The 27,951-nt window shown below is 44.9% G+C and overlaps 1 protein-coding gene across 3 annotated transcripts in view; it reads right to left on the bottom strand.

The window, feature by feature from the left end:
• The window catches only part of Anxa3 (annexin A3), a 54,855-nt gene extending 37,357 nt beyond the window's left edge, over positions 1-17,498 (bottom strand). Inside the window, exons 1-2 of one of the 3 annotated variants that reach the window (XM_059274699.1) lie at positions 17,417-17,498; positions 13,962-14,014 (exon numbers count right to left, since the gene is read on the bottom strand). In XM_059274699.1, the coding sequence (XP_059130682.1) occupies positions 13,962-13,976 (15 nt within the window). In that variant the 5' untranslated portion in view covers positions 13,977-14,014; positions 17,417-17,498. Of the gene's footprint in view, positions 1-6,339; positions 6,629-7,473; positions 7,677-13,961; positions 14,015-17,416 lie in introns of those variants that run through there. The other 2 variants (XM_059274700.1, XM_059274701.1) reach the window with 2 other exon arrangements.
• Between the last annotated feature and the right edge of the window lie 10,453 nt (positions 17,499-27,951).

Here is a 27,951-nt window from a genome sequence, read left to right as displayed (position 1 = left end):
CCAGGGGGTCGGTACCACTGGCCTCCACAGGCACCTGCACTTGTGCCCACACACCCACATGCACACACACACACACACACACACACACACACACACACCTACACACACACACACCTACACATAACTACAAATAACAATACATGAAGTGCTCAATCTCAGAGGGACTGTTTCACAGAACTTTGTTGATAAGAAAGGTGCCTGGATTTAAAGCCACCTCCAAATGTCCTATGTTCTACAGAGCTTTGCCTGGGCGGGGGGGGGGGGGGGGGGGGAGAGTTAGGGAACACTAGCTCAATGGTCCTCAAAATGGGTTCCTGGATCAACTCTATGGTAGTCTCCTGGAATTTACAGAGATGTAGATTCTCACTCCATAGCCCACTCTCACAGCATCCACACTATGGCGTAAGATTCAGCATCTGGTTTAACAAGACACCCCCCACCCGCCCGCCCAGTGATTTTAATGGACAATCAAGTGGCATAATCAACATTTTGTTTCATTCTCAGCTGCCTGGAAAAAGAGACTAGAGTCAGCAAGCAAGCCTTGGGTTCCGGACGGGTGTGGAAGCTGAGGAATTGAATAGTGAAGTGTTGTTTTAGGAATGTTGGTGTTTACAGCCCAAGTTATTGTGATTGCCTCCTGTTTCACTGAAGCCTTAGCATCCTGCCAGGCAAATCATTAATGGGTTCTTAGTTGCAGTCATTTTCCTGGTACCTAACATAGCCAGTGATAATGTCGAACATCCCATGAACACTTGGCTAAAGTCATTTTTCAAAATCGCGCTTGATCAGAGTTCCATCTACTTTCTTATGCATATTTAGCTTCTTTCCTTTTCTCAAACTTGACCTTTAGATGCTCTCAAAAGAAAAATGATGCTGAAATCCATTGAGAAATACAGTAATGAAAAGAATAAAGTGAGAAAATAATAGGAATTCTTTATAATAAGGATAGTTAGTTGCTATGTACCTAGAGCTGTGCTAGGAACATTGTCAATCCCCACGATAAACATATAAAGCAGACACTTAAATCCTATGCCTGGATGAAGAAAGAGATGCTTAGGACCCTTGCCCAAGTTCACACAACCAGAGACTAGTCCATCCCATTATTCTTTTCTTCAACTTACTAGTCTAGACTAACATCTCCTTTGAATCTACCTTATGCCAGCTGATCATCTAAAACTATCCTTTGGCTAGCCACAGAGCGTGGTGCCCTGAAGCCACCGCCATAGCCAAATTGTACCCAGGGAGTTGTCTGCTGTCACCTTGGTTGGCCAGTCTGTCCTTGTCTCAGTAAACATGGCTGCACCTGTTTCTTCATGGAAGGTTTACCAGGCTTGCAATCAATTGAACCTTTATAGACAAAGGATGAATAAAAAAGAAACACGGGGTGTCAACTCTGTTGACACAAAACATATTTAGAGCCAAATGCTCCAGAGCAAAAAATGGCAGCAACTGCATGCACATTCTGAAGTGAGGTACAGCCCTATCACACATCACCTCATAAAGTCCCAGAAAAGCCAGAGCCGAAAATGAAGCCTCAGAGACAACGCCAGGAATCTAGGGCTCTCAAAGAGCCAGGGAGAAATGATTACACTCTGCGCTCAATGTCAAGGCGCTGTGCTGGGTCATGAAGCTTTATGGTAGGCACGGGGGAAATGGAGCAGACTGTAAAAATAAAGCAGCTCAAACTTGGAAAGTGTATGACTTTTTGTTCAATTCTTCCAGGAAGAAATGGTCTTTCAAAACCAAAGAAGGGTCCTAGAAGGGGATCTGAAATAAAATATGGTCACATAAAGCAGGCAGAGACTTGGACTGCATCGTCTCTATGCCAAAGACCTAACCAGCAGCCCAAAGAATGTAACTGTGGTTGGACGCAAGGTCACTCCAAATGCCAGTGGTTGAGATGAAGTGCGTAGGCGTGGGCCTCTGACCCAACATGACTAGCGTTCTGTGAGAAGATAGTTCCGCAAGGACCGAGAGAATTTGAGGGGAATGTGGTATGACGATGAAGGTGGAGACTACACAGGCTTGAAGCAAGGAATGGCAAAGTTTGCCAATATGAGAGACCAGACACATGCCTCCCCCAAGAGGAAGGATGGGGGAACTGAGGACATGATAAAAGGGATACACTTGAGCTCTCAGCCCAGCTTCTCAGTCACCCCAAAGAAGGATATTGGCATCAAGGACAAAAGGTGTCCTGCCTTGTCATCTCCTCTAGGGAACAAAGGTTAATCACTCACATAGTTTGAGACCCTTACCAGCCTGGAGCTGGGACCTGGGGGATTGTGCAATGCAGCATCACTAACTAGACTTTGTCTATAGTCATTTGCCTTCTTTCCCCCAAATCATTGTCTGCAGAGACCCAAGTCCTTTCTTTTCCTGTTTCGTCACTTTTCTCAAAATGCACTCATCATTGAAGATGCTAGATGAGCTAAAATTCAGAGCCACCTCCGAGAATCACTTTCGATGCTCTGGATTTCTCCCATGAATGTATGACATATGCATGTTCATCAACTTCTGTTTATTTTCATCTTGTTAGTCTGGCTTTCAAAACAGGGGGCAGTCTCCATCACTAATTTATGAGGACCATCATTACTTCTCTACAGCAGCAAACCACAGAAAACTAGAGAGGCCAGGCCGGACTCCCTACAAGCTTTAGAAGGAAGATGGCCATACTGACACCTTGATTTTGGACTTGTCCCCTCCAGAATTGAAACAATGCACTCTCTTGTCTGCAGCCACCCAGTCTGTGGTGTTCTATCACGGCAGCCTGAACATGCTTGTTTATTAGGTGAAATATCAGGAAAAGGGGACTGGTAATGATTCAGGTCCTCCAGGCCACACGCTGGAGACTCCATTCATTCTCCCACAGACTGGCAATAGTCACTGGAGCAGTGGCAGGTGACATACAAAGAGAAGACTCTGCCATCACTGCTGCAGCAGGCTCCCCTCAGCCCCAGATGTCCCCAAAGAGAGGCAGTACTGTCTTCTGCCTGCAGGTGGCATTGGTAGCCCTCAAGGATGTCAAGAGAAGGTGGCTGACATCAGGGCTTTCTCAGCAATGTATCTAAGGGGTCTGAAAATCTTTAAATTCACTTTTGTGCTCACATATGGAAGAAACATTTATCCTTTCAAGCCTTGCTCTTGTAAACACAGTCATTTCTCCCCAAACACCCATGAAACAGGATGTTTCAGTACCTGAACCCTGGATTGTGATCACCCAGACACAGTGGTGGGGTTCAGGAACCCAGGAAGGTGGGGACAGACATGTATTTGAATTACATTTCCTATGAAAAATGGATTTTGATGTGAAGAAAACCTGACTCCTTAGAAGTATGTGTCTCCTATGATGAAAACCCGCCATCCACTGCCTTCCTTAGGCTCTGTGTTGGACAGGTTCATGTCAACTTGACACAAATGTCATTTTGGAAGAGGGAACCTCAAATAAGAAAATGCCCTCCACCAGATTGGCTTGTGGGTGAGCCTGTGGGGGCATTTTCCAGATTGGTAATTAATGTGGGAAGGCTCAGCTCACTGTGGGCAGAGCCACCCCTGGGCTGCTGGTCCTAGGTGCCATAAGAAGGCAGGCTTAGCAATCTAGTAAGCAGCACTCCTTCGCGGCTCTGCTTCAGTTCCTGCCTCCAGGTTCTTGCCTTGCTTGAGTTCCTGTCCTGACTTCACTCAAGTGATGTACAGTTACCTAGAAGTGTAAAATGAAATAAATCCCTTCCTCCTCGAGCTGATTTTAGTCAAGGTGTCTTATCAGAGCAGTAGGAACCTTAACTAAAACAGGCTTTCTGGTGAGAGACCACACTCTGCCTCACAGGTGGTACCTTCTCATTGCAGCCTCACATGGCCGAAGATACTGGCTCCCTTTCATCAGCCCCCTTTAAAAGCTCCAGTCATGAGGACTCTTCTCTCATCACTTATAGAGGACCCACATCCCAATGTCGTCACCCTGGGGATGAGAGTGTTAGACTCAGCCAGAGCCCTGACTCCACAGGATTTGTAGACTGTAGTGATGAAGACTCCATCTACTTCACAACCCTGGGGTTGAGAACCTAGCCACAAGGAAATGAGACCAAGGACATCGACTATTGGGGATGTTCTGGGAAGAATGTCTCTTGAAAAAATGGCCAAAGCTATTGATGTCCACATAGACACAATAGTAGAGTGCTTCATTTTATGGTTTGTTTATGAATTTGTTTGGGAAGTGACGATCCTAATGAATTGTTACAGATTCATGAGTGCTTGCTAACCCAGTGGTAGACCCTTGCCTAATGCATGAGACCCTGGCTGGGTTCAATGTGAAGCACTGGAGTGCGCGCAACACACACACACACACACACACACACACACACACACACACACACACACACACGGGGCAGGGGAGTTTACAGGGGAGAGAGAACAAGAACTAATGTGATGTTAGTGCAGAGAAGGACACTTCATGATCAGTTCGTAAGGAGACAGGAGACTCTGGGACTTTGTGTGGCCCTGGGATTCTAAAGCATCACACACAAAAGAAATAACTGTGACGCCTCAAGTCTCCTTCTCGTCTTGTCTCCCTTCTCTCACTTCGTGCGGAGTTTCTGGGTGATCTATGGCCACAGAGCTCCACACTGTACTTCCTCTGCCTGGGTTCTCTTCCCTAAGACCCCCTCTAGCCCCCTCCTTCATCCATGTTGCCTCCTGCTCACCCATCCGAGCAGAGAATAAGAGAGACCATCGCTGACATCCATGTTCGCTCTGACATCCATGTTTGCTTTCTTCTCTGACGCTTACAGTGAACTTCAGAGATTATACATGTGTTTCTTTGTCTACTGTTGGTCTCCCTTAATAAAATGTGGGCTCCATGCTGTTTTAGTCTCTTTCTCTGTCTGATACATCATCAGAGCCTAGTTCTGGCCAAGCTTCACCACCTGAGTTTGATCCTGTGAACCCACATGGTGGAAGGAGAGAACTGGTTCTTGCAAATTGTCCTCTGACTTTTACACATGTCCTCATAGATTGATAGATAGACGATAGATTGATAGATAGACAGATAGATAGATAATGATAGATAGATAGACGATAGATAGATAGATAGATAGATAGATGATAGATAGATAGATGATAGATAGATAGATAGACGAAGATAGATAGATAGATAGATAGATAGATAGATAGATAGATAGATAGATAGATAGATGATAGATAGATAGATGATAGATAGACGATAGATAGATAGATGATAGATAGATGATAGATAGATAGACGATAGATAGATAGATAGATAGATGATAGATAGATGTCTATTGAAACTGACATAAAGTCCCAGAAAAGCCAGAGCCAAAAATGAAGCCTCAGAGACAACGCTAGGAATCAAGGGCTCTCAAAGAGCCAGGGAGAAATGATTACATTTCTGTAAGATAGGAGACAGACAGATAGACAGAGACAGAGGCAGAGAGACAGACAGACACACACACACAATGTAATAAAGCATTTTTTTTTTGTCTTTCTTAGGCCTTGCTTCCTTTGTGAATTATCAAATGATACTCCCAGATGATTCAAAGTTCCATGCCAAAATTCTACACAGGCAGGCTTCATCTTTTATAATCCTGTCCAAAGTGGTTGTCAATACTATTTCAACACACCTCCAGTGTTCAGGTGAGGTACTTAATCATCACACAGAGAGATGACAATGGAAGGAGCCAAGATCCAGTAACAGGTAACAGGTAGGGGCAGACTTGAGAACCTCTGCCCTTCAGACTTACCCTCTTCTTCCTCATGTGAGACCCAGGCATTAATTTTACATATTGTAATATGTATGCAATAAAACATAATGTATTAATACATACATTAATACTGACATAGGACTTCAACACCCCCACCCCATTCTGCATCTGCTAAGCAATAGGCTTTCAAGAGCATGAAATCATACCTTTTCATGTGGACATTCCTTGATCCTAATTGAATTGAATTCTTTCTCCTTTGCCTCTGACTTTCCAGGTCTATCCAGGGGTGCCCCATAGGTCACTCAAATTGCAGTTTTATCATGATTAACTATCACAGAGGGACTCTCCACCACGCTTGGACTTGGATCTTGGTCCAGGGAATGTGAGCTCTTTAGTGCTCATTCCATCCATTCCCAGAACACCTCCTTCCTCCCTGAGACTGAAAAGCTGGTTTTTGTTTTATTTATTTAAACATATATATATATATATATATATGTTTATATATATGTATATATATATATATATGTTTATATATATGTATATATGTTTTGATTTGAAATTTGGGTCTAACCTGCCTTCTAACAACTTCCTGCAGAGGGCCAATGGCCCAAGTGCTAATATTTACCTAAAGAAGATGGGTTTAAAACATACACAGCAGATAGGAAGTTACAATCACCACAGAAGAGACCACTCATTTGACTTGGGTCACAAAAAGTCAGTTTCAAAGCCAGGCATTCCATTCCTGAGATGTGATGGATGAGGGCGAGGCCAGCGAAGGACTGCAGCAGACCCACAGTTTGGATGTGGATGCATCTCTCACTCCATGTCAGGAAGAGCAAACGCACCAGCGGAGAGAGAGTGGTGGGTTGTCTTCACCCAGGCAAGAAATGGGAGATCGGGGCTCTCTCAGAACTCCTCAAACCCCACACCAACGGCATCTAAACGCCAGAGAGAATTTGAGCACTGTGAGGTCACACAGCCTCTAGCAGTCTCTCTCTCTCTCCCACAAATCAGGCCACACCCTCCATCAGCCTCTACTTCTCCAGCTGCTGTGGCCTGTAGTCTCTCTCTCTCCTCCTCTCGGTGGTGACCCAGGCCCAAGACGACCTTGGAAATATGAAGTGGATGGAACCCCAAGCTTCTCTCCCACACCAAGCTTCCTTCAGGACTTCTGCCTTGCTCTTCTTTGGGTCTGAAGTCTTTCTCTCCATCTTTAGGACTCCCTCATGGTTGCCCATGCTATGCCCTCTTCTGAAAGTCTCAGCTTCCTTTCTGCAGAGCTTAAACCACTTATAACATCTTTCATCATTCACAAAAGCACCATCACCAGTTCACAAATTCTCTCATCTTCACACACTGCACTTTCCCTGTGGTCGCCAAGCACTGGTATATTTCCTCTGGGCCAACCACAGAAATGAGATCTGGTGTCTGTCAAACCCCATCAACTGAGTCCCCAGCAAAGAAGGGAATGGTCAGATGGGGAAGGGCAGCCACACTCTAACTGGCCCCCAGGAACACATGGTTGATCACAGGTGATTTTGACCTCTCTGCTGATTTCCACCATTACAGATCCCCCACCCCCACTCTACACACACACCTTTCCTTATGGTCTTGCAGAGCCAAGCCAGGGCCTTGTGCATGGCAGGCAAGCACTCCACCACTGAGCTACATCTCCAACACCAAAGGTGTATTTTTCATTTCTTCTACGCGGATCCCATGTTCCAGAACATTTCATTTCGCCAGTCTTCATTATACCCACCTATTTCCCGTTTTCCTGGTGATTAAAGACATCATTTACAATCACAGCTTCCCACCAGTGTTAAGAGGGTGCCGTCCATGTCTGGTCCCTGTCATTTCATCAGAGAAAGACAGGCCATGGGGCTTTGCAGACTCAGAGCTGCACGGTGAGCTGACGGTGGTTTAATGAGGCTGTGTTTGGCTCTGTCCTGGTTCTTGGCAAAGAGTTTCAAAACCCCTGGGATTTCCGGAATGGAAGGAATGCCTTTGTTCTGTGACTGAGGTGACTCATCCTTGGTTCTTCAACAGTTTCAGGATGGGAGCTAGTCACCAGAGAGACTCCATAATTTAGAGGGCTGGGATTGGAGTCAGCTCCACCTCTTGGGAAAGGGAGGAGTCTAGATATTGAGTTCAATAATATAATAACAAGTTAATAGTTTAATCAGCCATGCCCAGTTAAAACTCTGACCACTAAGGCTCAGGGGAGCTTCCCTGTTGGTGGAGACACAAGCAGGGTAGTGTGCTAGGCTCCCACAGCAGAGAGACACGGAGATGCATAGACACACACACACACACACACACACACACACACTCACACACACACACACACACACTCACACACACACACACACACACACACACACACACACACACACAGTATGTCTTTTTTAAATAATTGGTTTTACTTTATGTGCTTGGGTGTTTTACCTGCACATATGTCTATGTGCCGTGTGCATGTCTGGAGCCTGCAGAGGCCAGAAAACTCCGCTGGAGAGAGTTATGACTCACCATGTAGGTCCTCTAGGACAGCCACTTAGCCCCTGAGCCACCTCCCCAGGCCTTGTTATCATGCCTTAATAGAAAGTTACAACCTGGGAGCTGAGGAGCTGGCTCTGTGGTTCCTAACACCCACATCAGGCAGCTCACAACCTCCTGTAACCCCAGCTCCAGCTGATCAAACACCTCTGGCCTCCCCATGCACCTGCACACATGTGTATATACACACAAATAAAAATAAAATTAATATTTTTTTAAAACATTATGTTATAAGCAATTCTACTTGCGAGGCACCATACAACACAGGACTCTCAGGTCCAGGAGTACCAACTGATATCAGGCCCTCAGACAGGGGGCAGATCGAACATAAACAAAGACTTAAAACTTCAGAACAGAAGACATGCTGAGGCAACAGAGACTATTTATCCAAAACAGTGGCAGAGTTTCAACACCTTCAGCTAGAAAGTGGAGAACCCAGCCATTCCTTCCTCAGAGGAATGTACTGAAAAGAGCCTGAACACTTCTTCCTTGACTTTATTCTGCCAGAGGCCATCAGGGCAGGACCCAGAGACACGAGCTGAGGAGTTCTTTCCAGAGAAGTTCTTTCTCAGGTGAAGCCAGATTCCTAACTGGACCACAGAAAAGAATTTTAGGATGAGCCCATATGAAGCCTGGCTTAAACATTAGGGAGAAAGAGGTGTGCTGGAAAAGGATAGCACATATTCCAGTGTGAGAGCAGCCTTTTAAGTAGACAATGCCTACATCTCAAGGGTACTTCATTCTCTCCTTTTTGGTAAGTGAGCTACTGAATAGGATTTCAGCTAATAAGGTAAAACCATGGGTGATATCGGCTGCATAAGTGAGGTAAGACTTTTTATTGTAAACCAAATTCAGTCCTGTTTTCGAGACTCCCAGAAAATTGCGAGTTCTCATCTAGGAAAGACTCAAAGGTCACATGCTTAGCTCTTAAGCACGGCTCACTGCTGTGTTAACATTCTTATTTGAAATAGCTCCATAGAAAAGGAATGTGTCTCTACAGAGGCAACCTTCACAGCAAATGTTGTTAACTGTGCTGGAATTCGTGACTTTCATCTGGCGAAGACTCCAACTAGACCCCAGAATGGGAGGCTCCTTGCCTTTCTCATGCCTTCCTAGTTTCTTTTAATCCTGAGTTAGTTACAGTAAACCAGCCACACACTGGTAACCTCAAAGTGACCTAGAGATGTGCAGGAATGGGTGGAATGGATCGCATATTTGTACATGGGCGTGTATTTGCTTTTGTGTGTAAGGAGGGAAAAAAAAACACTGAGAAGGTTCGCAGCTGCAGCCTTGGGCATAAATTCAGTAAATAACAAAGTTCTTAAGTTGTCTTTCGTGTAATGCATCCGGAATCCTCTCGAGGACAGCTTGGAAAGAGCTTTATAGAAATGGGTGTGTGCAGAAGTGAGTTTGTCCCGTCGATGACCTTCTGATGTCAACATCCCCAAGTCTCCAGTGCAGCACATGACAACTTCCAGAGAATCATGACTCAGGAAGTGGTGTGATGCCCATTTCTGCTAGTGTCATACAAGACTCCCCTCTGCACCATCCAGCTAAGAAGCAGTTGCTTCCCTTCCCAAAGGCAAACGGAGGCAGCTGAGGGCTCAGCTCCCAGACTCCTTGTCAGTCAACCACGAAATAAAGATTATCTTTTTCTTACAGCAACCCGGGGTCCATACGTGAATAGGGCAGCAAATCTGTGTCATAACAGAACTTTCTGGTAAGAATATAAACCCAGAGGGCTGGGAGGTAGCTTAGTGAAGCGCTTGCTTTGTGAGCATGAGAGACTGGGTTCTGATCCTCAGCACCAGTGTGCAAGCCGTGAGCAGCAGGGTGTGCCTGCAAGCCCAGTGCTGCGAGTCAGCGGCAGGGGGCTGACTGTTTAGGAGTCTTCATCATGTTCTTCAAGATGAGAGACTTGAAAAGGCAGGGGGAAATCACAGACACAATGGGCAGCAACTGATAACAAACCTTATTGTAAAAGTAGGGGTACCTGCGTGTGTGTGTGTGTGTGTGTGTGTGTGTGTGTGTGTGTGTGTGTGTGTGTGAGTGTTGGGTTGATCGGGTTAAACAAAGAAAGGGAAGCTGATAGGCCCCAGGTAAACATGGTCAAGACTCAGGACCTGCCGTGAACATATCTGGCTATCCTGGACCAAGTTGGCTGGAGAGGGACCCCAGCTGGCTGGAAAGCATGCCAGGCCTTTGTCTCAAGTCAAGGGCTTGAGAAATAAGCCGGAAGTCTGCCCTTTTCTTGCTAGCCTCCAGGCCCTCTCACTTCCCCACTCCTGTTCCCCTGTGCTGGTTCACAGGCCGTTGTGGTCGACAGGGCTTCACAGACTTCCCTCTTCCTAGACACCAGTTCCTGGTAAGGTTTTTCCCCTGCCTCAGCTATCTTGCTTCTCCCACGGATAGCCCTGGCCATGTCACGTCTGCTTCTTGCCCTCTCTGCTCTGGTCTCTTCCAGATGCCTCTGGCTGTTCTCTCTCTCTCTTATCTACAATAAAAAAAACCTTCTTCCTAATCATGAAGTGGCCATTTCTGTGGTTCCTTTACTCCACACTCACTTACAGCCCTCACATACATGCTGACATGTTCACAAGCACTTACACAGATGTGCATACACGTGGACATGGACACATATACACAAGAATATTAAACCTGTAAAAATGATTTTTTTGGTAAATTTTAAACTAAGCTAAACTAAAACACATAGTTCAGGAGTAGTGAGAGTATTCATATTGTTCTGAAGCAATTCCAGAACCTTATCATTTTGCAGAACACAAATTCTATATTGGCTTAACAACAATGTCTTCTTGCCCTCCTGTGCTCCTGGCAGCCAGAGTTCTCTGTGTATTCCTTTAGATGCCTTTCATAAGAGGAATTATGTAATGTTTATATTTACATGACTGTCTTACTTTACTAACTGAACATTCTCAAGGTTCACCCACTTTTAAGATCTAAGGCTGGATGACACTGTATACTGTGCATATAGGACACATTGTGTATCCTTTCCCCTGGTCACTGAGAGGGGTTTGCTTTTACTTCTTAGGTAATAAAAAATGTATTGCTATGGGAGTCAGTTCATACTGCAGATAAACTGAGGGATAATTAAGATTTGGTAGGTGTACATATGTGTGTGTGCATGCATGCATGCGTGTGTGTGTGTGTGTGTGTGTGTGTGTGTGTGTGTGTGTGTGTGTTTGGTGGGGAGTGGCACTAAAGTACCCCAAGCTGTCTTGAACTTTGTCTATGTAGCAGAGAATGACCTTGAACTCTTGACCCACCTCCCAAGTCCTGGGATTACAAGTGTGGTGTGACCACATGTAGCAAACATCCCGCATTTATTATGCAGTCCGCAGGATGGAACCTAGAACCTTAGCACGCGCTAGGTGAGCACCCCAACACAGAGGAACATCATCAGCTATGTGGTCTACATTCTCGGTTTACAGTCATTGTCTGGCTGACTCCAACAGTCTCACTAAATGCCCCCTGTCTCCCACTCAACCAAGGCTCTCTCAGCCTGTTAAATGTGTGAGCCAACTCCATGTCAGTTTTCTAGTGGACCGAGGCTAGCATTTTGAGAAGCCTCTTTTCACCTGTCTCTGACTCTGTCAGCAATGCACAAACTCAGAAGGACTTTCGGGTAGGGAAAGGGATAAGGTTAGTTTCCTAACCAGGGCATAGCACACTTCCCCCTCTGTGGGCCCTGCTAAGGGCATGCCACATCTCTGCATGCTTGTCTTTCAGCTTCTCATACACGAAAATGTATGCTCATGGCTTAAAGGAGACACGATGGAGAGAAGCAGGGGCCACCCAGGGGGCTGTCAGCAGCACTGTCTGTACAGGTCCCTTTAATGTCCCTTCTTTACACAGAGCCACTTTATCTACTGCTCCTGGAGCTTGAGTTTTCATTGACTGACACATTTCGGTACAGTTCCTAAGGTCATTCCATAGAGCTAAATGTTTTCCCCACATTCTTTCTAATGATTATATTAAAAATGACTGTAAATTAAAAATGAGCAGTTGTACCAATTGGGTGTTCATTTACATTGTCTGTGTATTTCCAATAATATGGGCAAATATGCTTTTGCCCCATTTTTCAACCTTATTCACTTTTATGACACATAATGAGAAGTGGAATTACTGGGGTAAAGGACACAAACATTTAACAATGACAGATGTGGACCCAAACACTACCCAAAAGTGTAACATAGTCTCTCACGAACAGTTTGAGACTTCTTGTTGAATACACAACTAACTTTGTCTTTTTTTCCGGTTACCTATTTCTTAGGTAGGAAATAGTTCCTTATTGTGCTAGGTATTTCTTTAGCTCTGCAAGGTTCTGTATACATGTATACCAGATACTTGTAATTCTTTTCACGTGCTACTTTGTGTATACAGTTTCCCATTGAGCTCATTTTTAAAAATTGCTTTATTCAAGTCATTTGTATGTTACAGAAATAAATCTCTTGTCTGATGTTCTACAAATGTCTCTCCCTGGAGGTTATCTGTTGGCTCTATTCACTATGTTGCTGCCACAATTACAAATGTATACATAAACAGATACATGTTTTTAAAGGCTTTTGCTTTAGGCTTATGGTTGTAATTGCCTTCTCCATTCCAAATTAATTCTAAAAGATCCACTTGAATCTTATTGTCTTACTATATATATATATATATATATATATATGTATATGTATATATATATATATACATATATACATATATATGTATATATATACATATATATATAGTGTGTGTGTGTGTGTGTGTGCAGGTTGTGAGTACACACTCATAGCTGCGTAGGTGCACGTGTGTGCAGGTACCTACAGAGGCCACAGAGTTCTGGTGTCATTTCTCAGGACCGCTCACCTTATTTTTTGAGACAGGGTTTCTCACCGAACCTGGGGCTTGCCATGACAAGCACTTCACTAACCAGCCCCCCATTTCTACATTTTATGCATCTAAATTTTATTTTAACATAAGAAGGGAGATGGAGTACAGATTTACTTTTCCTTCAATGAGCTAGAAGTCTCTCTAATTTTACTAACAGAAGAAACCATCTTTCTTTGTCCGGTAGTAAATGTCATCTTTATCATTATGTATGTTGAGTTATACACTAAATTTATTTTCCATTAGGGTCTCTTTGCCAAGTGTGGAACTCTATAATACCTTTAAAAACTGCTTACCTGTGTGTGTGTGGGGGGGGGGGGTTGTATGCACATAAGTACAGGCGTCCTCAGAAGCTGGGGTGTTGGATCCCATGAGGCTGAAGCTACAGGCATTGTAACCAGCCTGATGTGGATTCTGGGAACTGAAACCCGGTCCTCTGCATGCAAGTGTAGTACTGAAGCATGACTCCAGCCCTCTAAGACATTTTTCACTACTAGTCCTTTTTAGATAAATTCTCCCTATATAACTCAGTTTCTCTTCAAACTTGACATCCTCCTGCCTTAACTTTCTGAGTTCTAGAATTACAGATATATGCTACCACACTGGCTTATAATATTTTTTTTATAATTTATTATTTTTAGATATTCTCTAGCTTTTAGGGGTGTGTGTGTGTGTGTGTGTGTGTGTGTGTGTGTGTGTGTGTTTTACAGTTAATCAGCTTTCAACTTTTTTTCCTGGTCGTTTGATTTTCTGTGACTCACATAAGTTACTGTGTTGTGGAGGCTTAGCTCTTTTACTTACCCAGATAGATGCCATGATACTCCACCTCTTTCTCAAGCCAAAATCACAATAACCTAGAAAAGAAACAAAGAAGTACTGAGCTAAATAAGCTGTATTGTGATTCAGAATGCAACATTTTTCAGTCCAACTCCTAATGCTTAATCCAGAAAGCAGATGTTAGCAGTCAGTGAGAAACTTCTCTGGAAGAAGGTGTGAATCTGGCCTCAGGAAACCCATTCCCTGGGCAAGCATTTACTAGGCACTTTCCAAATTCACAGTATTAGCAGAGTCATTCAGATCTGGCCACCTGTCCTTAGTACAGTCAGAAAGAGACAAGTAATAATGGAAAGTAGAGAAAGGAGGTTCCCTCAGAGTGGCCTGTCAGGAGGAAAAACAAGGAGTGCAGGAACCTCATGTTTGCCTGTAGGGTACTGACTGGGGGGGGGGGGGCAGGAGGCACGCACAGTTAAACAGTACCGCCTGATCGGACAGGGTCCCGCCATTACTGTCTTGGCTCCTGTTTGTCCTGTATGTTGTCAAAACTTTGTGAAATCTCTTCCTGGGCACAAGTTGTCTGGCTTCCCTTTCCTTCCCCCAGCATGAGACTTCCGGGGAAGTTTTAAGTCTTTGGAGACCACCATTTCAATAGTGTGGGAGCCAAAGGGAGGAGCTCGGGTGTCTCCCCTTACCATCCCTTCCCTTGGTCTTACAACATCTGCAAGGGGGGTGTGCTGGACCTGGACCTTCGGGGTCCACGACAAGAACAGTTCAGCGCTCCACTTCTGTGTTTTATAGGAACACTTTCTGGAAGCCTCCTTTTACTTACTTAAATCTAGTAGTCAGGGGCAGTGCCCATGTCTGCAGTCTCACCACAGGAGAGGCTGGGGCAGGAGGGTCACCTGGTCACCTGGCCTACACAAGGACATCCATCTCAAAATGACACCAACAATACCAGGAGAACTGTGTCTACTAATGATGTCCTTAACCTGGACAGGCTGACGTCACAGCAAGGAAAAAAAGAATAAACAAAGATCCAGGAAGTTGTTCCCCACCCCAAACCAAGATAACCCCAGCTGGCTTTGGGCAGATTCCTTGCCTATTCATTGTTCAAGGTCCAAGCCTATGCAGCCTGCTGTAAATACCCATCTCTACTCTTTGAGGAGGCCAGGACAGTCCCAAGTAGGTACAGACATGAAAAAGGCCACTTCCTTGGACCCAGTCTACTTTCTATAGTAGACATTACTCAGGCCTGCTCGGCTTTCTCCAGGGTTGATTTAGAAATACAAGCTGCTCCCACCCATCCTGGCAACAAAATATTCTAAAAATTCAATGGCAGCTCAAGGGCAAAGTTCAACAGGAAATTACTTCAATGGTCCCTGGAAATATTTAGCCTCTGATTTTGCCCATTCTCTGCACGTTATGCAGTCAGCTCTCTGGTTAGAGTCTGACCCTCTATGTCTCTCCATAGAGTCAACAGTGGGTACAACATGATGTTGCTGTCTCTTGTCATATAGAATAGGAATTTCCATTTTGGTCCTGAATGTAGCAGTGTTCAGAGATGGGAAGTTTCAAGAGCACCTGGATCATGACTGGTCACTCCAACCTCAGCAGTTGATGGACCCACATTGATGGATTCGGAACTTAATGGGCACCTGGGAATGATGGAAACTTAAGGGGTAAGACCCCTAAAGGGAGAAGGTCTGTGACAGCATGGCTTTCATACAGGTCTCTGTTTTCCCCTGGTACCATTCTCTTCCACTCTCTGCTTCTTGGCTGCTGTGAGCTGGGCCCCCTTCTCTGCCACTCACACCAACATATCCTGCCTCATCTAGAGAGCTTAGCAATGGAGCCAGTTGCCCAGAACTGAACTAAAACTCTAGAACCATGAGCTAAAAGACGCCTTTCCTCCTGTTAAATCATTCCTCTCTCGGGTATTTTTGTCACACTGACAAAATGCTAACACATCTCTTAATGTGAAACCTAATTTGAGTCAGGATTTCCTCATCTGTAAAACAGAGAGCAGGCTGTTGCTAGTGCTGAAAAAAAAAAAATGGATACATTATAATGTCAGCCAGCGTCTTGTGTTTTAACTGTGTGCCAGGTAATAGGAAAATATGAGAGTGTGAGTTCCACAAAGCTGGGGATTTGTGTAGTATTTCTCCAGTGGTGTGTATGAGGGGGGAAACTCATTAAGTGATTTAAACGTAAGTCTCAGCATAACCCAGTGAGTTAGGGAGGCACCATTAATAGGATCTCCACTTTGCCTAGGAAGACACTGTGGCACAGAGATCTATGATAAAATCCCTTCCACATAGCTGTTGGGTCAATCCTACTGAACCCAGGCATTCAAATTCCAAAGAAATGAACTGTTAGTCCCCATGCCCCGCAGTCCCTGACCCAACTGATGCTTCATGTTTATTGGTCCAATATAATCTGGAAGTTACTAAGTATCACTGAGCCACCCCTTAAGCTTTTAAAAAGTAAAGAATGACTCCACAGTGGAGGCCAGATGACCTAACAGTAGGACTTGAAACACATCCTTCCTGAAACAGCGGCTGCATAATTTCCTTGTACTTCCTCCTGCTCTTCTGTCTACGGATTTCTCAACACAAACAGCTCTGGGAACAGGGGTCTAACTTCCCTTATATTTTAAAATTACCTTTCAGGGCAGTCTGAAATTTTCCACCTTTGGGAAAACCAGTAACAATCCTTCACAGAACAACCTTTTGGTCTATTTTTTATGATGTTTGTGAAGAGTAGAAACTGAAGTTCCTTCCGGGGCAGAAACTCTTCTCTTGAACACACCTCCCGGGAAAGAATTTGCCCGGTGCTCACCTTTTTATCTGCAGAGGGGCTCCAGGGACCCAGAACTTCTATATATGGTCATTTGCAATCGCATACCTGGATCCCTCACCTGCTGACTCAAGGGCCAGGGGAGGTGATTCATGTCTAGTCAAAGAATGCTGTTGCAATCACAGAAAACGGTGTCTTTTCAGAGAAAACCGGATTTCCCCAACTCTCAATGTCCAATACCCTAATCCACCTTTTTCCTACCTTTAAAAAAATAAAAATAGACTTCACACATGAAGAGGAAAATGAGCTCACAGGAGAGATGGGGATAAAGCTCTCAACGCAGAACTCTGAACGGAGGCACCGAGGCCCGCCCCTTCCCCTTCTTTTAAATGTTTCCGAGTCCTTTAGGAATGAAGGGCCCGGCACGTCTGGATGCCCAGGATCTGAGCTTGGGCCGCCAGGACCCGGAGTTTGGTAACTTCCCCCAGCGACGCCCTTTCGCTCCCCGGGTTCAGTCTCCTCCACTCCGACCGAGGGGAAGTGGGCTTAGGGGAGGGACGGGGACGGGACAGTGCGGGGATCTAGCTGCGCTCGGGGACGGCGCGGACGAGGCGGGGGGAAAAGGTGGATTAGGGTATTGGACATTGACTCCGTGGGCGCAGCAGCGGGCGCGGGAGACTTACCCTTCGGCGCAGCGGCCGCGAACCCGAGGGAGAAGCTGCGGGAAGGTGTGCGCTCGGCTGTCGCTCCCCGCTGCTCTGGACGGCGACCCAGACCGCGACCGCGCCCTTCCCCAGCCCCTCCTCCTGCTTCCACTCACCGACCGCCCCGGCCAGGCCAGCCAGGGGCCAGGGAAGCTGTGCTCCAGCCTTGACCCACCCACCACGCAACCCTCGCCACCCACCCCCTGCTCCACCAAACCCCTTCCTCCGCCTTTTTTTTTTTTTTTTTTTTTTTTTTTTTTTTTTTTTTTTTCCTCCAGCGTTTGGCTTGTTTTCTAGACGCCGTGGATTCCTACACTAAGTAACACTTACTTACCTAGCGGGTACTTCGTGCCAGGCACCGTTCTAAATCCCGCATAATAGCCGTGCTGCAAGGTAGATGCTGTTATGACACTCTAATCCCCGTTTTACAAGTAAGGAGGCACAGGCTAGGGAGGGCAAGTCACCCAGAAAGAACAGCAGAGCTACACTTTGAGCGCAGGAGTCTGGGATTCCCTACCTTACGCCTGTTGACTCCAGGCTGAGGATTAGAGCTCAGGAGGCACCACGGCGTTTTAAAGGCTTTCGGAATCTCACTAAGTCAAAGAGGATAAAAATTAAAGTCCCACTATGATGGTCAGTATTATGTCAACTTGAACACAAGCTAGAGCCATTTGGGAGGGAGGAACCTCCATAAGATGGGGCTGTTGGCAAGCCTTTGGAGCGTTTTAACTAGTGACTGAATGGGAGGACCCAGTCCATTGTGGGTGGTGTTACCCCTGGGCTGGTGGTCCTCCATAGGAATTGCCATTCCTTCATGGGCTCGGCATCAGTTCCTGCTTCACGTTCTTGCGCTCTGGCTTCCTGCCCTGATTTCCCTCAGTGGTGGGAGTGTGCTGTGGATGGACGTAAACAAGCTGAAATAAACTCCTCAAGTTGCTTTTGGTCATGGAACTTTATCCTAGCAATAGAAACCTGAGACGGTGGTTCTCAACCTTCCTAATGCTGTGATCCCTTAATGCAGTTCCTCATGCTGTGGTGACCCCTCACCATAAAATTATTTTTGTTGCTACTTCGTAACTGTAATTTTGCTACTGTTATGAATCGTAAAATAAATATCTGTGTTTTCTGATGGTCTTAGGTGACCCCTGTGAAAGGGTCATTTGACTCACAAGGGGGCTGACCCACATGTTGAGAGAACCATTACCCTAAGACATCCACTTAATGCTGGGAAATCAGTTCTGGTCAGCTGGCTGTTTGTGGAAGAAGGTAGAAGGAAATGCTACCATTTATCAGACACTGAAGATGACATTGGTCCTTTTTACTTTCCTTCAAGTTGTTTCTAGTACACAGCATTTCCTATTAGAGTTTGCAGAAGAGGGGTCTAGGAAAATGACTCAGGGTGAGAACATTGCCAATACAAGCACAAAGTCCTGAGTTTGAATCCCCAGCACCCACTTAAAGCTTGGCATGACTCTGTGTTTGGGGAAGATTCTGGGAGCTGGCTGGTCAGCCAGCCTGACCCAAATGGTGAGCTCCTGGTTCTGAGAGAGACTCTGCGCCAAGGGAATAAGGCAGAAAGCAGCACTGGAAGACACACTGCTCTGGTCTCTGCATGCTCAGACACACTAACAAACACAGCACACACATACACACACACACACACACAACAACAACAACAACAACATCACCACCAACAGCATCACCACCAACAAAATAAAACATCAAGAGTGTGCTTGAATCAAGAACCACGCTGGGACATAGTAATAGCCAGTTCTCATATGTGACCTTAGACTGTTCCAAATATTGATGCAGCAGTACTACATAATACTATTTATTAACTCTTAAGTTGTTATTTTTTACATTTATTTATGTGTATATGTGCCTATATGCTCATATTTGCGAGTGTGTGTATGTTTATGTGTGTGCAACGGTATGTGAGGTCAAATGGTGTGTGTGTGTGTGTGTGTGTGTGTGTGTGTGTATGCTTGCGTGTATGCAATGGCATGTGAGCTCAGATGGTGTGTGTGTGTAATGGCATGTGAGCTCAGATAGTGTGTATGTATGTATGTGTATGTTTGTATATGTGTGCAATGGCATTTGAGCTCATATGGTGTGTGTGTGTGTGTGTTTATGTATGCTTGTGTGTGTGCAATGGCATGTGAGCTCATATGGTATGTGTGTTTATGTATGCTTGTGTGTGTGCAATGGCGTGTGAGCTCAGATGGTGTGTGTGTGCTTGTGTGTGTGCAATGGCATGTGAGCTCAGATGTGTGTATACTTGTGTGTGTGTGTGTGTGTGTGTGTGTGTGCAATGGCATGTGAGCTCAGATGGTAATCTTTGTGGCAGGTGTCTTTACCCACTGATCCCTGTGGGTGGTCCTGTGGTCAGGTTTGAAAACTTGAAACAAATGGCCAGGGTCATAGTGTTATTAACAACAAGCTTGACCACATGGGACAGATTGCTGGTGAGAATCAATAGTGGTCCAGCCACATGGAAGATAATTTGGGTGGTTCTTACAAAGATAAATACACTCTTATTTAATCTAGGAATTGCATTTGTTGGTGTTTGTCCTAAATATTGTGGAATCTATGTGCTCACTAAAAATTGCACGTGGATGTTTGTGTTATGCCCAGATTGGGACCCCAAAGACATCACCACAACCTTAGGTACAGAATGCAATAGCATGGTTTATTTCTGTTTGTTTACAAGTCTCGGGCAGGAAGCTTGATCCAAAGCACTCGCTCGTAGTAACCGTGAGGCCAGGAGGAACTTGCTTTTTCTTTGTGTGGCTAGCTTTTTAAAGGCAAAATCCACAAGCCCTTCAGGGGGGTTGGGGGAGTTTTGCACGGGTGCAACTCGGATTGGTTTATTTTTATCTCTGTTCTCTTTTAATTGGGTGAGGGTATGTAACCTTTGAATTTACTGGTTGGTGGTTACAATTTATTACTTTGGGGGCAGTCCAGCACAAGTCCCAGGCTTTGTCCTTGAGCCACCATGGGGGCTGGCTGGCCAAGCACGTACTGCACATAACTCTAAGTTGGTGAGGGGGGCCCAGAGAGTAAACATCTGGCTGAACTTTGAGCAGTCAGAGTACGTGCAGAAAGGGAGCTACTGCAAGGACTATGTCTTTTGTTCATGGCCCTCCCAGAAACTGCTTGCTCAAGTCTCAGGAAACTGAAATTGAGGCCTGATCTCTGAGAGAAGACTGAGCAGCCAGTTATGGCATCTGCTTGGTCCTTTCAGTTTGTACCAGCTTTAGTCATAGGTGAAACATGAAAGCAACCAAGAGGTCCTTTAGTAGGTGGATGGACAGTAAAATGTGGTACATTGTATATTGGAATTTTATTCAAGGCTAGAAACAGGTAAGCAATCAAGCCATGGAGACACCTTGGATGTGTATTGCAATGTGCTTCCTACTCTGTGACACTCTGGGAAAAGACAAAACTATGGAGACAGTGAAAAGGTCTGTGGTTGCTAAGAGTTGTGGAGAAGGAAGTGTGAATAGGTGGACCACAGAGAATGTTCAATGCAATAAAATCATGCAGTGTGGCACTCTAATGGTGGATAAATGACATTATACAGTTGTCAAAACACAGACTATACAGTGCCAAGAGTAAACCTTAGGAAAACTATGGATTCTGGGTGAAATATGTGAATGCTCATGTGAAATATGCCAGTTAGGTGGGGTATGTGAATAATGGGAGGTGTTGTGCATGTAGAAATCTGCCCTGCCTGCAGGGCTACAACGGGTTCTCGACCACCTTAAGGACGGAATGATAGAGACAGGAGATACAAAGGAAAAACACCCAGTCTAGATTCTGATCAAGGTGCAACTTTATTTTTCTCCAGGAAGGTTTATATAGTTCCTGCAGGGTGGGGGGGAGAAAGAAGCTGTCATCTGCATAAGGTGGGGCAAGCTAAGGATGTTTGTATAGGATGTTTACAGGGTGAAAGGGTCAAGGGCTCTGACTCAATGTCCTGTTGCTAGGCAACCTGACTGTAAGATGATCTAGTTCCCTGTCTTATGGGGGTCTGTATTTTTCCACTAACGTGAGATTCTGTCCTTGTCCCTGACAGAAATGGGATACATGGGGAATCTCCATACCTTCCACTTATTTCTGCCAGGCAAGGTATCTGAACCTCACCTATGATGGTTAATATTGTCAACTTGACAGGATCTGGATTAATCACCTAAGAAGCAAACCTCTAGGCATATCTTTGAAAGAATATTTATATTAGATTAAGTGTGAAGATCCACCTTGTGAAGGCACTATAAGGAGGTGTGGCCTTGTTAGAGGAAGTGTGTCACTGTGGGGGTGGGCTTTGAAGTTTCTTTCTCAAGCTTCCCTCAGTGTGACAGTCAACTTCCTGCTGCCTTTGAGTTAAGATGTAGGACTCTCAGCTCCAGCACCACATCTACCTGCATGCTGCCATGTTCCCTACCCTGGTGATAATGGACTGAACCTCTGAAACTGTAAGCAAGCCACCTCAATTAAATGTGCTTATTTATAAGAGTTGCCAAGGTCTTGGTGTCTCTTCACAGCAATAAAAAACCCTAACTAAGACATACCTTAGATGTAGATCAACACCATCCCATGAGCTGAGGGCCAAGACTGAACAAAAAGGAGAAGCAAGCCGAGAACCATTATTCAATTCCTTCTGTAGTAGGACATTTTATCTTAGTTCGGGGGGTTTTCAGGCGTCTAACAGATGGCCTGGTAGCTATCTGTTCCTTGCTTGTCTTTTAAAGCTTTGTTTGGGGTTGACTCTATCTTAGGAAGTAGCTCGAGGAGGGTATTTGTAAATGGCAGATACTCAAAACAAATGCTAAAGAGGGGGCCTGGAGCTCAGAGGCAGAAGGTTCTATCTTCGTGACTATCCAGGTGCTTTGAAATGGAATATTCACACACACACACACACACACACACACACACACACACACACACATACACATTTTAGATAAATTATGAGCACAAGGAATTCATAGCAAGGCACAACGGAATATTAAGCTGCATGATACCAATAGTCCCTGCTGATTGGCTTTCTGCTATACTAACCCTTGATCTTGTCAAAATATGGCTTATAATATACAGCTGGACTTCTATTTTATATTCCTGTGGCTCGCCACACTTCTGCATCATGAATACAGATGAAATGGAGCCAAATAAAGCCTACCTCCCTTAATTGCTTCCTAGCAGATGTTTTTTTTACCACAACAATGAGAAAAGTAACTAATATACAAAATTGGTACCAAGAGTAGTGATGCTGTGGAGATAAACCTGACTGTGTGGTTCTTAGTTGTTTGGAAATGTTTTTGCTGGAGTGATGTGGAAAAGTTGGCAAGTCCCAGAGTGTTGAGAGGAGAATTTACTGGACCACTGTGATGGGAACTCAGAAGACGAAGATGAGAGAAATGTGGACAGTGGAGAGCTACTCACAGGCTTCAAAGGGGACTAAGGACTCTATAAGGTTCCAGGCTGGGGAACACTCATGTGACAGTCTGGCAAAGAATCCAGCTGCATTTGGCTGTGGTGGTATTGTGTTACCCAAAATATTGTGTACCTTAATAAAGTTATCTGGGGTCAGAGTACAGAAAAGCCACTAGATACTTAGGATAGGCAGTGGTAGCACACGCCTTTAATCCTAGCATTCCAGAGGCAGAAATCCATCTGTTCAAGGATACAGCCAAGCATGGTGACTCACGCCTTTAATCCAGAAAGCGAGCCTTTAATCCCCAGGGAGTGGTGGTAGAAAGCAGAAAGATATATAAGGCGTGAGGACCAGAAACTAGAAGCATTTGGCTGGTTAAGCTTTCAGGTTTCGAGCAGCAGTTCAGCTGAGACCCACTCTGGATGAGGACTCAGAGGCTTCCAGTCTGAGGAAACAGGATCAGCTGAGAAGCTGACCAGGTGAGGCAGCTATGGCTTGCTCTGGTTCTCTGATCTTCCAGTGTTCACCCCCAATACTTGGCCTCAGGTTTGATTTTATTAATAAGACCTTTAAGATTCACGCAACATTTGGCCTGGCCTGTGTCCTAAGAACTTGAGCAATGCTGCATTAATGGGCTAATTTGTTTGGTGGGGGACATTTTAAGGCAGGTTAACATTCAGGCTGTGTAACATCTACTGTACACTCTGCTCATCCAGGCCTACAATGAGGGAGAGCCTAAACACATACCGTACGTACCACTGGGCCAGCCTTCAACTTAATTTATTTTTAATAACTAACTATGACATCCCTGGAAACTTAGGCATTGATTTTATGTACTTCCACCACACAGCCTAAACCCTGTCTCTGGAGGAATTCCCTGATTTAAAAAAAACAAAAACAAAACAAAAAACAATGACATAAGGAAGTATTTCCCCCAGAACAAGTAAACAAAGGCCAGTGCCTAAGGGTACCCAGTCTCTATTGTGACTGGGCAGCAGAATTTGTCAGACATGGAGTTGTAGGATTTATTCAGTATTTGCCATGCTGTGTTTCTCTCTTGCCTTGGTCTGATCCTTCTTTGCTACAACCCCATTCCTCCCTTTTGAACTGAAAATATTTATTCTGTGATACTCTATGTTCGAAGTATATAAAACAGATGGCTAAGTTTCCAGGCCTAGGTTTAAGTTGAAGCCTGGCACCGTGGTATGAGTTTATAATTTCATATACTAGGGAGGCTAAGGAAGGAAGATGGTTTGATCCTAAAAGTCTGAGACTAATTTGAGCTACACAAGGAAATCCCATTTCAAAAATATAAGATTGATGATTACTTTTCTCCTCTGGTAGCATGCACAGTACCTCCCAGTACCACGAAAGCTAGCCATTAGGGATGAAGCTTCCAGATCAGTACCAACTTGACTGACTTTCCATGTTCTATGATTCACACCTGTGGTGTATTCAGCAGTAGGGATCTCCTAAAGTTCTGGAGGGTAACTAAGAACAATGGCAAATAGCCTGTAATATTTGGGACCTCATTGGCCAATAATTCCAAAAGATGTAACTCATTTCTGGAACTCAGCTTTTTATTTGTCAGTCTGTAGTATCTAATAGGGACAGGGTCTTCTTCTTACTGGATAATTTCATTTAAACTCACTCTCTCTCTCTCTCTCTCTCTCTCTCTCTATATATATATATATATATATATATATATATATATATATATATATATATATATGTATTCTAGGAAGCTTCTGCTGTAGTAGTTTCTCCTTATTTATTTTTGTGGTTGTAGTGCAGCAGTAGCTATACCCACAGTTAGTTTTTTATATGACGTTTACAATAAGGTCTTGGTGTTAGCTAGCCCCCCTCATATCAATCTGTGAACCCTATGAGCGCCAATAAAACCCAGCCTGACAAGAGTCCCACTAGTGTAACAGTGGCATGATCGTCAAGAGAGTAACCAACCACTTGTTAAAACTGAATTTGAGACCCACCCCACAAGGTGGAACCCATGTTATCAGGGCCCAGACTGTGGCTAGACAGGTCATAGGCCTTAGGAGGGAACCTAGTACTCTGTCTGCTAAAGAGACACAGTGTTAAACTAATTCCTAATGGTTTCTTGTTACATCTGTCTTAGTTTTCTATTTCTACGAGAAGACACCATGACCAAAGCAAATTATAGAAGAGTTGATTCGGGACTTGTAATTTCAGAAGGTTAGAGTCCAGGCCCATCATGGTGGAGAGCATGGAATCAGCAGGCAGTCATGGTGCTGGAGCAGTAACTGAGAGCTCACATCTTGAGATACAACCATGAGGCAGAGAAAGACACCGAGGGAATGAGTCTTTTGAAACCTCAAAGCCTTCTCCCAGTGGCACACCTCCTCCAAGGCCATACCACTTAATCCTGCTGAAACAGTTCCACCAACTGGGGACCAAGTATTCAAACATATGAGCCTGGGTGGGCCGTTCTCAAGCCGTCACATACTCATAGATTAGCTCATTTCTCAACCTCATTAGAGAACTTCTTTCTGCAGTGGATTCTGATTAACACAAACACCCACAACCGCTGAAGATGCAGAGAATAAGAAATTGTGGAATGCTCAGCCCTAAGTGGGACATCTGTGTGTCATACCTTCTCCTCCCAAGGCTCAGGGATCATTGTAGAAGAGGGAGCAAGAGTGTAAAAGCCAGTGGTGGTGGATGGGAACAAGGAGGGTGTTTTCTGGACACAACATGGCAGTTATGCACAAGACCTGTGTGAGCTCAAACAAGACAAAATTCCAGCACAGAGAGGGAAGGCAGGCAAGAGTTTCACTTCTAACTGAGGAGCTATTGGTAATTGATAGCTGCTGGGAAAGTGTCTTAGTCAGGGTTTCTATTGCTGTGAAGAGACACTGTGACCATGTCAACTCTTATAAAGGAAAACATTTAAATGGGGCTGGCTTTGAGTTCAGAAGTTTAGTCCATTGTCATCATGGCAGGAAGCATGGCAGCATGCAGGCAGACATGGTGCTGGAGCTGAGAGTTCTACATCTTGATCTGTAGGCAACAGGAAGTGAACTATCACACTGGGCATGGCTTGATCGTATATGAGACTTCAAAGCTCACCTCCACAGTGACACACTTCCTCCAACAGGGCCACACCTACTCCAACAAGGCCACTCCCTATGTGGTCACCATGTTACACACACACACACACATACACACACACACACACACACACACACATACACACACCCGCGGCATCATGAAGTTCACAAGAACTAGGAGGAGCATGAAATCATTGCTGTCTCCACATGGGCAAGGGAAGGAAGGGATTATTTGGAACCTGTAAGAACAGAAACTCTGGAAGAGAGACTGTCCATCAGGGCCTATGGCCAAGAAGGAAATCACAGGCAGGAGGGAATAGCAGGGGCCTGATCACTTGAAGCTTCTCTCCCTTCAGTGGCTACACATGGCTAGTTGCAGCCGAAGAAGCCAGAACACTGGATGCCTGTCAGTTTCCTGGAGCTGTTGGTCCCAAGCATTGGTTCATTTTTGAAATATTTCTCAGTGGGATGTTTGAGGGAGTATCTTGGATCTGGTTTTGAACAGCTTTTGGAAATTGTCCCAGAGGCTGGATCCTAATAAACCTTTATCACTTGTTGACTAGTTCTAGAACCTGAGAGCTTTAAACCAAAACAGGATGAGCCTTCTGCCAGCTTTGGAAGGAAGGCTTGCAGCACAGTCCTATCATAGGATATTAGCCGAGTGATGGGACGCCTCAGCACAAGTATCCAATCAGGGTAATGAGAACCTGAGGCCAATTTTAAGCAACTCTTCTTGTTAAGGCTTTGAAGGGTTTGAAATTCTAGTGTTCATTTGGAATTTTCAAAGAAAATTATCTAGGGCACTTGCCTCAGAGTTGTTGTGGGGTCGAGGTAGAAATCGTGATGGGTTCATGGTCCTTGTTTTCCAGGCATACTCCATACGTCATTTGACACTGTCCCTAGACTGTGACCAGGCTGTTAACTCAGTGTACCATTCTGATCGGCTCCTGTACAGAGCTCTCCTCAGCTCATTTGGGGAAAGTGTCTATAAAAGACAGTCTAGTACCCTGACAGTAAGTGGAGACATACAAAACTACATTGTGGACTTCTCATGACCAATAAAACCCTCAATTTCATGTGGCTGAACACAGTAACATATTCTAGATACCATTTCCTTCCTTGGTTTTCAATTTAAAAATCATATGAACCATTTTAAATTCTAAATGGATATGAATATTCTGCCATTCAAAATTCCTAAATTTTATGGTGGTAAAATTTCGGGTCTCAGAAGCGTTTTTGAAGCCAATCATAAAACTTCGGAAACTGGTTTTTGGAACTGCTCCTCCATGTGCTCTAGACATGCACCCTAGAGCTGAGTCTGCTGCTAGGCGAGGGGTGACAATGGGACACTCTGAGGATATAAAGGTCATTAACCCCCGGGGGCACTGAGAACACAGGGGCTTGGCTATGGCATCCCTTCCCCGGGGTTTATGAGAGCGTGCTGAGTCTTCAGGTCTTGCTGAGTGTGCAAATGTGCCAACAGAGCCAGGCTGATCGCTGTCCTTGGCAGTTTTTCGTATCATCAGAGGGTAAAGACACACAAATGCACAGGCTTGCAGAATGCCGAAATTGCTTGGGCTCAGTTCCATTCTGCCCCTGTCACTGTGTCCTTCACAAGCCAGTAGGCTCTGGCTCGAAGATTCGATAATCTCCTGGGTGTTTGGGACACTCAGCAAACCTTGGCTTGCGCAACAAAAAGACACAGCCGTCCTCACACTGTATCAGGGGTCTTGAGGAGGCTGGACGGTAACACTCATCCTACTGTGTTCACATGGAAATGACATGATTTCTCTTTGTTCTGATTGCAAAAGCAAAGCTATCCAAGAACATAAATTTTTGCAGCATCCTGCTCTTAGCACAGTTAACATGTTTCAGATTCAATACTAGTACAGTTTTGTTCTTAAAAAAAAAAAAAAAGCCTCCAGTTGCAGAACGATGCACCAGCTCAGCTCAGCTCTATGCTAATGAGATGAATAATGGACAAAAAAAAAACAGAG

The sequence above is a fragment of the Peromyscus eremicus genome, chromosome 10, assembly GCF_949786415.1.
Source record: "Peromyscus eremicus chromosome 10, PerEre_H2_v1, whole genome shotgun sequence".
NCBI lineage: Eukaryota > Metazoa > Chordata > Mammalia > Rodentia > Cricetidae > Peromyscus > Peromyscus eremicus.
This window is presented reverse-complemented; position numbering and strand designations above follow the sequence as displayed.